Source organism: Sorghum bicolor, chromosome 2 (assembly GCF_000003195.3).
Source record: "Sorghum bicolor cultivar BTx623 chromosome 2, Sorghum_bicolor_NCBIv3, whole genome shotgun sequence".
Classification (NCBI taxonomy): domain Eukaryota; kingdom Viridiplantae; phylum Streptophyta; class Magnoliopsida; order Poales; family Poaceae; genus Sorghum; species Sorghum bicolor.
This window is the reverse complement of record NC_012871.2, coordinates 66,127,581-66,138,197: the sequence shown is the minus strand read 5'-3', so window position 1 is coordinate 66,138,197 and position 10,617 is coordinate 66,127,581. Positions and strand designations below refer to the sequence as shown.

The following is a 10,617-nucleotide window of genomic DNA, read 5'->3' as shown; positions in this document are numbered from 1 at the left end:
AAAGAGAGACTTTAGCCCGTATGGTTGAACTTGAGAGCCTTAAAAAAGAGAGAATGCTTATTCCATTCCAAATTATAAGATGACGAAGGGAAGACAATTTTGATAATCACACGGGTGACTTTGGAGCTCAGTCGGAGGGATGGGAAAAGGTTCTTCTTTTGCGGTCGTCAGACAGTGAGATACCTCCTCTTCCTATTACTTAGACTGACTCTAACAATTGGTATCTAAAATAGAGACCCATTACACAATATAGGTTATATACAGTAAATAGATCAAACTCCAAAACTTGGCCTTCTCCAACAGGGCCCAAGACCCAAACCAAAGCAAGCTCCAGACGCCTCCAAGCCACACTCCAGGTCTCGAGACATTTGTAAAAAAACGCTCCAGGTCGAGCGCGGCAGCACACCTCCAGGACACGCCGCCCCCACGCGCCTCCCAGTACGCCGCTCCAGCGCTGCGCGCCTCCCGACCGCACGCCTCTTGGCCGAGCATCGCGCCGCCCCCGCACGCCTCCCGGACGAGCGCCGTGCCGCAGCCACGCGCCTCCAGGCCGAGCGCCGCCCAGACGCGCGTCCCCAACCTCCACGACTCTAAGCAGTTGCGGCCGTGGCGCTCTAATCGGAGGTGGAGGAGAAGGCGAAAGGGTGGGTGGAGGCAGAGGTGGCAGAAGCGAGTGCTCCTATTTGCGTCGTGCTCGACAGAGGAGACATTTTTGGGTTTCGTCTTGGCAGGTAGGCAAAATGGGTCATGTGATTAGGTCATTTGTTGGAAGCTGTTTTCAGTAGGCAAAAGCACTATGCATGACGTATTTTGGGTATGGGTTGCATTGTTGGAGACACAGCACGTTACACATACAACTGAAATGAAGTATCTTTTCTCCTTTCTCTCACTCCAAGGTCACCACCCAGCCAAACATAACTTAGTAAAAATGTTATTTTATCAGGTGGGGAAGCGTTCTTTTCTGAGGCTACTATAGACGTCTGCGATACCAACAAATGAAGTAACATGACGTGTTGATGCCACGGTGGAGGACCCTTATATAGAACGGTTTTCATAATAAATGAGAAAAAAAATCAAACAATCATAAAAATTGAGAGGTGACAAGAACTTTCTTTGAGAAATGGTAAAGAAGAGCCCACTCGCCTTTCTTGTTTAGCCACATTCTTACAAGTTTGAGGAACCCAATGTATTTAACTTATTTTTAACCTAAAAATACTAATATTTTAATAACAGCTCGTCCTAAACTAAATTAATAGAAACTAGCCCGGCCTTTTAGTCGTGTGCAAAAGTAGTGGCGCAACTCACTACCACAATACGACATATACATCGCGTGACTCGTTGAACACAGTGACATTGTGGAGAAAACTTTTCACGTAAGCCGTCGATGTGGAGCTAGAGTCACACGTCGTCCTCCATTCCTCGACATTAACATTTTTCTCGATCCAAAACGAAGGAGCTAAGGGATTTTCAAAGATCTTCTATTTTTTTAACATAGATACGAGGAGAGCACATTTTACTTAGAGTTGGCATCGTAGCTTTTTTGGTTTACAGCTAAAGTTATTTCTAAACTATTATATTTGAGTTTCTGTTTAACCTATTTTTCGCACGGATCCAAAACGAAGGACCTAGCCCCTAGGGACCTTAAAAAGATAATGTACATTTTCAAGTAAATGCTAAAAATCATAAGTGACCATTTAGCTTGTATGTAGCATAATAAATTTAGTAGTTTTGAAATTAAAATTCTTCTTGAAATGTTATATTGAGTTTTGGTTAAGTTGTTTAACATAAGAATGGTTTCCAAAAATTCTAGAAAAACTATCTAAATTCTTGGTCCAAAAAGTAGTTTTTTGTCGTGTCCTACACACTTGCTCATGTGAATATCAAAGTTCCTTGGTAAGTCATATGCTCAAAATTAGGTTTTAAATGTAAAATCAAATTTAAAAGAGCTCAAAACAAGTCAGATTTTGACAGATTATAGCATACTTTTGCAGTGTTCTGACGATAAGAGTGAAGCTCTAAGTCACCTAAGACAAAGTCATGAAGATGAACTTGCCATTCTATTTCCTAGTACATGATCTTGGGTGAAAACGTTTGAGCTAACTGCATTTGAACTCATATTTGACCATGAAAATGTACTCAAACTTTGAAGTCTTTGCTCTGTTATTGTTCTCCTATGTGGCTATGCGCAAGATACAATTTTGATGTTGGCATTAGAGTCTATTGTTAAACAAAATTTGGAGAATGTGGTCTGCCGATATATCAAAGTCAACCTCACTTTCAGAGTTTAGCAGTCTGGTGATGATTTATGTTTTTGTTCAAAATTTGAGACTTTATTTGAAACCTTTTTTGACCAAAATTTATACCAAACTTTGTTCCACGGTAAAGTAAATAACTTGTCCATTAAAACCAAAATTTTAAGCTTGTTTTGAACGTTTTTAAACCGGGTTTCATGTTAAAACCTAATTTTGAGCATGTGTTTTGTTAAGGAACTTTGGATTTCACTTGAGCATATATGCTAGGAAATTACATGAAAAAAATCCATTATGTAGACCAAGAATTTATATGGATTTTTGGAATTAGTTTCGGTGCTAATATAAACACTATGACGCTAGATAGAAGCAAAATGAGCTACACTTGATTTTTTTAGTAGCTACTCAAAAGATCAGTACATTTTTTTTAGATATTTAGGTCATTCGTTTTGTATCGATAGGAAAAAATAGCTCAAGTAAAAACTAAGATATAACATTTCATGAAGATTTTTAATTTTAAAACTGTATAATAAAATACCAATTCCAAGCAAAATAGGCTATCTTTGATTTCTAGGCCTTGTTTAGTTCCCAAAAAATTTTGCAAAATTTTTCAGATTCTCCGTCACATCGAATCTTTAGATGCATGCATGAAGTATTAAATATAGATGAAAATAAAAACTAATTGCACAGTTTGGTCGAAATTGACGAGACGAATCTTTTGAGACTAGTTAGTCCATGATTGGACAATTTTTGTCAAATACAAACGAAAGTGCTACAGTGTCGATTTTGTAAAATTTTTTGGAACTAAACAAGGCCCTAGTTTCTACATAAACAAAAAACCTATAAAATTTTTGGAGGTCTTTAGTTAGTTTCTTCATTTTGGACCGACTAGAAAAGGTATCAATTATCTAGGGTGATTCGCGTCAAAGATGGTGTAACTCCACCTCCACGTCTGCAGGCTACATGGAAAGTTTTCGTGACGACGCGAGTATGTGCAGTGAACCATACCAAGGTGTGTGGCGGGAGTACGGGACAGCAGTGATGATTGATGAGTCGTGCCAACACATTTGGTAGACTAAAATAGGTAATTCTAAAAGTTTAGTTTGGGACGCCTTATATTAAAGTATTATTATTTCTTGGTTGAAATAAAATTAAATTCCTTGTTAACCCTTGCGTTCAGATAGAAAGTAAGATAATTTTAACTGGCTAATTAGCCCCCCAATAAACAAGCCCTTATCCTGAATTTCTATCAGGTAAGTTCAAATCCGACGTTATTTTCCAAGACTGGCCCAACCCTGCCGACACTGGACGAATGGCATACACTGCTTGATTCAAGGGAGGTAGACAGCGAGGCCCAGTTATTTGTCTCGCATGAAGCGATGCGGACACGCTAAGCATAGCATCCGATGCGGACGCCACGCAGCGGGCATGCGAGGTCGATCAAGGAAAGCGTGTAAATTCCACGTTGGAAAGGAAAACTAAAAGCTTGTTTGTTTGAGATTATTATTCAGCAGTGTTTTTTTTCCGAGCTAACAGTACTCTTCTCAACTCTGAATCGTCCACGACAACCCACGTTGTTGTCCCTGTCCCTGCTACGCGAGGCGAGACGAGTGGCCAACTGGCCATGCGTTGTCAGCGTGATGTGTGTACGGCCGGCGACGGAGTAACGCCTTGATTTGACTGGCAGATGAATGATGAAATGCGTTACGGTCCAAGGGAACGGGAAATGCATGCAGCAGAGGCAGCCACAGCAACGGGTCCCAGGGAACGGGAAATCACACCACCGGGTAGCCCTGGCCCGCACGTCAGCGTCACGAGCCACGCGCGAACTTCACCACGCACGGCACGGGCCAGTAGAGAAGAATAGAGTCATCAGAGGGGATCCACACACGCGCGCTAGTTTAGTGACCTTAATTATAGCATTTGCACCCCACGGATTATTGTTAACCCCACCTTGGATCTCGGCCGCCGTGCGCGTGAGCAGCGACGTGCCGACAGCCGAAGCGCCCGAGCCAGCCATCCTCACCTCCCTCCCCCGGAGGCCCAAACCCATTCGATTCCTCCGCCCCGCCGGCCGAATCAAATTTCTCCGCCGCCGCCCGCCCGCATGGACTCGCCTTCCGCATCGAGGTACTAGCAGGCCTCGCCGCGCCGCACTGCCCCGCCCCGCCCCGACGTACGACTGCCTCGCAGGTTCGTCTCGGTCCCCCACCACCCTCAGCGTTTGGTATGATCCGGGTTTCTCCGTCGACGTTCGGGTCTCGACCTCGATTCTAGCGTAGAGTCCGCGGTACGAATTCGTGGGGGTATTGTATTGCTCTGGAAGTTGGCTTGCGTAGGTTTCACTTGGTTTTCTCGCGCTGGTGATTTATTCGATCCGCGTCGCCTCTCGAGAACAAAGCATAGGAGGAACAGTCGATGAAACTTGTAATTCGTTGGGTGTATTTCGCTGTTTTTTTTTCTGTTTTGAAAATTCTGATGGGTCGATGGGATTACCAACCGTGGTTTGTATGTTAAGCGGTGCACTTCATTTTTCTTTTTGGTTTTCGAAGGCACTAGAACTTGATTCATAACTCAGTGGATCAACCATATTTATCCAGGATAAGAATTATCAAATGTGTGGGCTACCACTGCTTCGTTGTCCATTCAAACGATTTTTTCCCTTAGCAATACGAATTTTCTGTTTGAGGAGTGCATGACCTGTAATTGTTGAACTCACAACCCACCTAAAAGAATACTGTAATCCTGATTCATGTTTCCGTTCCTTCAGCTGGACTTCAACTTTTTTTTTTTTGAAACCTACCTGCATTTGTTTGAGCCTAATGATACTTCTTTTGGTTATATTGATTTTTTGCCTGAACACACACTCATATCTTCGTTCCACCAGACCAACACTCTTGATTTGATCCAATCTGAAATCTCCCTCGAAAGCAAAGATTAAAGCACCAACACGACCCACAAGCAAGAGCAACTATTAAAGATGCTGTGTGACACGCTTGATTTTCTTGTCCTCCACTATTCGTATCCACTTTTTGTCTACTCAACTAATATTTAATGGCATACAGTAACGTGGTGCCACTACACATTATTGCAAAACCCTGCATGATCGGCTTGAAAGTTACAAATATTATCGTTGGCCCGAGGTCCCCTTATAGTTGTGTTATCGAACCAATTGGCATTAGTTATGCACTTGTACATGCTCTGTTGTCATCATTTTATTATTGGCTACCTGCCTGTTGCTTTCTAAATTTTTTTAAACACTTTAGATGCTATTCTTTTGTGATGTGGTCAAAAGCATTACTTTTGTAGATAGTGAGAACTTTAATTGATGGGTCTTTCGAGTTTCTAATGTGGGAAATTGCCTTTTCCTGCTGAGGATAATTCATATAAATGTTTTTTTACTAAGGGTTTATGATCTTGGTGTTGATTTATTGTTGTGCAGTAAATTGAATAGGATCTTTGTGGTTTGTGCTAGAGCCTAGAAGGCCAGGCCACTCTAGTTGTTTCCTTGCAATTTAGCAGAGTGAAATATTTTTGGTTTACAGTTTTTTCTTGAGTTCAATTTTTGATTGATTATCTCCTTTTTTTTATGTTCGTTTTGCAACTTTTGGTTGAAAGCTGGCATTTGGTCTGAAGGTTTTGGAAGGAATCCAAGATGGGTGTAATCAGCACAGTGCTTGGTTTCTCTGGGTTTGGCTTTGGGTTCTCGGCTGGCATTGTTATTGGTTACTTCCTCTTCATCTACGTGCAGCCGACTGATGTCAAGGTGGGCACTTCCCTTGTGCTCTTCTGTCTTTCTTACTGTACATACTTTCTCGTTGCTGCTGTATAACGAATAGTTGGATTGTTGACAACTGTTTTGCTAATATGTTTCCAAATTATTTTTTGAGTGGTCTGTAGACAACTTGATTCTGAAGTTGAGACAACAAAGACGAGCTGACCATTGTTGAATACATTTACTTTTGTCTGTTGTGTATCACATTATTATTACACAGTCTGATCAGCATTGTTGACATACGCCACGAGTATTATGCTGTTTATTAGTTTTGATGTATGCTATAGGCCTCTACATATGCATCTGCAATTTGTCATACTGGTCGAGCACTCTTGGGGGAAGGGGGTGGGGGGGGGGGGGGGGTTACCATGGTGTTTCTGTTTACCTCCTAACTTAATGTATTGTTTGGTGAAGGCACATGTTGCACACACCCAGGTAAGGGCCATTTCATGAAGGAAATGCAGACCAGGAGAAATATATGACTCTTTACTTCTTTGCACAGCGTTTAGTTTAGAGTGTTTTCGTCATATGTTGCAGTCTGGTTTGTGTAATACTTGCAAGGATTTGAGTCAAGTGGTTTAATATGCTGAATGCAATATGGCATCTGTTTTTTTTTTCACTTGCCTCTATAATATATGGAGTGATTTTCTTTCTCCCTATTTTTCTGTCAGGATGTCAAGGTTCGCCCGCTTGTGGAATATGATTCAAAATCCTTGGAGGGCATCCTTCCCGAAATTCCTTTGTGGGTCAAGAATCCTGACTATGATAGAGTATGCTCCTTCAATGAACTAGCAAGAAACTATGCTATCCTATTAGAGCTTTTAAATTCTCATTTTCTTCCTTGTTTCTAGATTGATTGGCTGAACAGGTTCTTGGAGTTGATGTGGCCTTATCTTGACAAGGTACTCTTATCTTGTCATTTGCTCTGAGGCAGCACAAGATCATTATCTCTGGTTGACACTGAATTTGCCATGCTTTGTGTTTTGTTTTTATCTGTAGGCTATCTGCAGAACTGCACAGGATATCGCGAAGCCAATTATTGCTGAGAATACTGCAAAGTATAAGATAGACTCTGTGGAGTTTGAAACACTTACTTTGGGTAGCTTACCACCCACCTTTCAAGGTCAGCAGTGTTGCATTCTTATGTTTCCCTTATAGGCATGCACATGGTTTTTAGGCCTTACTTTGAAATATAATATTTATTAGATGCCACATACTGTGCACGACTTCACTGCAAGCAGTCGTGCTTCCTTTATGTTGCTTCCTTCTTTTTTCCTGGTATCTTGAGTTACCATTTATAGGTTTGTGAGTAGTCAAATCAACCCTGATTGGTAAAATAGCTATGGCCGTAGTTGTTAAAATCATGATTCTATGGCATGATTTTATGACTCTGCGATGTTGGTTTATCAACTTGATTCTTAGATTATGCAAGTAGAATCTACAACCTTATGTAATAGTTATGATATTATGATTTGTAATCCTACCATTGGAACCAATCTGATCCAAGATTAAGATTTTAACAACCTTAATTGTGGCTCAATACTTTTTATTACTGATGATATGAGATGTGGTCATGTGGAGACACTGCTACAACTATGTTCTAGATGAGCTGCTATATATTGAGTATATTGAGTTTAGGATTAAATGTTTCATTCCTTAGTGATAGGTCATAATCACCAGTTCACCATGCCTTTTGCTTGGCTATGCAACTCCCATGCATAGCATAGAGAACTCTGTACGCAAGCTTATGTTAGGTTTGCCTATATGTGATGCTAATTTTTAAACTGCTGTTGCAAATATGTATTTTGAAGCAATTCATGCCTTTTCCTCCCAGGGATGAAAGTCTATGTCACGGAGGAGCAAGAGCTGATAATGGAACCATCTCTAAAATGGGCTGCAAATCCAAATATTACTGTTGTTGTAAAAGCCTATGGTTTGAAAGCTACTATTCAGGTATGAAATATTCGGTCTATATGCTGGATCTGTAATTGATATTCACTTAATCCTTTGTTGAGTTGAGTCGAGCCAACTGAAATATGCTTTTTTGAGATATTTCAGATTGTGGATCTACAAGTCTTTGCATCACCTCGTATTACTCTGAAGCCATTGGTGCCTACATTTCCTTGCTTTGCAAAAATTCTTGTCTCACTCATGGAGAAGGTATGGCAACTGATTATTCGTTTGAATTATTCTGGTGTTTGTGTTTGAATAATTCTGGTCGACCATTTGTTTGTTAATTGTGATTGGTTTTGCAGCCACATGTTGACTTTGGACTAAAACTTCTGGGAGCAGATGTAATGGCTATTCCTGGTCTTTACAGATTTGTTCAGGTATTTGTGACTATTGTATCAAACATTTTCATGTGAGCTAAATGTTAAAGTTCCATTAAGCTTTCTGAAATACTAATGGTTAATGGTTTCGTTTTAAAAAGAAAGTATGAATATACTATTATTTCCCTCTCATTTTGTTCATTTATTCCTGACTCCTGTTCCAAACATTCTCATGTGGAAGTTTGTTCATATTTTACACTTTGTTGTGAGCAATTTTGAAGTTCCATTATGTTTTCTGAGCATAATAATTGTTTTTGTGGCACTGTCATGAATGGTTTCATTTTAAAAAGAAATTTATGAATATATTATTATTTCCCTTTTAATGGTCACATCATACTTTTAATATGATTATCTGGCCCGTTCCTGTTATTGTTCTGCTTTTCTTTAAACACATTTGTGTACTGAAAGCAGAATTTCTATACCTTGATGATTGGTGACCTGGATTTAAACTTTAGTCTTATTCTTCTATAGTGTCTAGTTTGTTCTTTACAGTGGATGTGATGTGTGGCATCTAATTCACTCCTTTCAGTACAGTTAACCCATTTTTGTAGTTATATCTTTCTTGCATTTACAGGAGACCATCAAGAAACAAGTGGCAAGCATGTATTTATGGCCAAAGACGCTAGAAGTACCTATAATGGATCCCTCAAAGTAATTTTTTAGTACCTCTTCTATTTTTGTTATGTACATCAAAACCTGTATCTGATGAGAAAGGAGTAAATGGTTTTATATTCCCAGAGCATCAAAAAGGCCTGTTGGAATTCTACTTGTAAAGGTTGTAAGAGCCCAAAATCTGCGGAAGAAGGATCTGCTGGGTAAATCTGACCCATACGTGAAACTTAAGATGTCAGATGATAAACTTCCATCCAAGAAGACAACTGTAAAGCGCAGCAATCTCAATCCAGAGTGGAATGAAGACTTCAAATTTGTTGTGACAGATCCAGAAAACCAGGCTCTTGAAGTTGATGTCTTCGACTGGGAACAGGCATGGCTTCCCTTCCTATTAAAATTCTGCTGTAGTTTTTCTGCCAACATAATTTCCAAACAATATGCAGTTTTCTTTTTGTTATTTATAGGTTGGGAAACATGAAAAGATGGGAATGAACATGATCCCACTTAGAGAACTCCCACCAGAGGAGACTAAAGTTACTACCGTCAACTTGCTTAAGACCATGGATCCAAATGATGTACAAAATGAGAAGTCTCGGGGTGAGCTTACTCTAGAGCTCACATACAAGCCTTTCAAGGAAGAAGATATGGAGAAAGAAGATACAGAGAGTGCTGATGTGATCGAGAAAGCTCCAGATGGTACTCCAGCTGGTGGTGGCTTGCTTTATGTTATTGTTCATGAAGCCCAAGATCTTGAGGGAAAGCACCATACAAATCCATATGCAAAAATAATTTTCAAAGGCGAGGAGAAGAAAACAAAGGTATGTAAACAAATTATGTTTTATATCTCATGGAATGGCCATGACATATCTGTCTCTTTATTTACTCTTCATCCCCTGTACTAGGTCATCAAGAAGAATAGGGATCCAAGATGGGAGGATGAATTTGAGTTCGTGTGTGAGGAGCCTCCTGTAAATGATAAACTGCATGTTGAAGTCCTAAGTAAAGCAGGGAAGAAAGGGCTGATACATGGCAAGGTAGAATGGAATTCTTACCCTCCATATTTAATTTACTAATCTACTATATCCTCCTGGTTGCCCTGTTACCAGATGATTGAAGAATGGTTGATATTTACTTCTGGCATTATGACTATATCACTCGTTGCGTTAGATTTTTTGGAACCTCGCTTTCCTGTAGCATGTAAAGCAGAATCCGAAGAGGCAAATAATGTCTTGTATTCTGATACCTGTATTTCTTGGTCCAGGAAACTTTGGGCTACATTGATATTAGCCTTGCAGACGTCATCAGCAACAAGCGGATTAATGAAAAGTACCATCTCATAGACTCAAAAAATGGTCAGATCCAAATCGAGTTGCAGTGGAGAACTTCCTAGACAGGAAATTGACAGAATGCTTGAATGTAGTACATATGAATGTTCGTAAGACCTTATATTCAGTTTGCGGATATCTGTGATTGAGATTGAGCTCATGTAGATATTTCCTTTGTTTATAGACATCTGCTGTTCAGATCTCTTAATTGCTCAAATTTCCGAGAACTATGTACTCATGTTATAGACCCTGGAAATGGAACTGAACTTTTTCTTTGACTGATGACAAACTATAACTATAAAGTAAAGTCAGCATTCTGGCATACT

General features: G+C 40.1%; 1 protein-coding gene across 1 annotated transcript; it reads left to right on the top strand.

Moving 5' to 3' along the window:
• On the top strand, positions 4,179-10,613 carry LOC8063320 (synaptotagmin-1). The gene is made up of 13 exons (XM_002462699.2): positions 4,179-4,442; positions 5,868-6,015; positions 6,696-6,794; positions 6,876-6,926; positions 7,024-7,147; positions 7,859-7,977; positions 8,083-8,184; positions 8,280-8,354; positions 8,929-9,005; positions 9,093-9,339; positions 9,431-9,784; positions 9,869-10,000; positions 10,228-10,613. Exons 2-13 carry the CDS (start codon positions 5,905-5,907, stop codon positions 10,354-10,356), a joined length of 1,620 nt encoding a protein of 539 aa, XP_002462744.1. The 5' UTR covers positions 4,179-4,442; positions 5,868-5,904; the 3' UTR covers positions 10,357-10,613.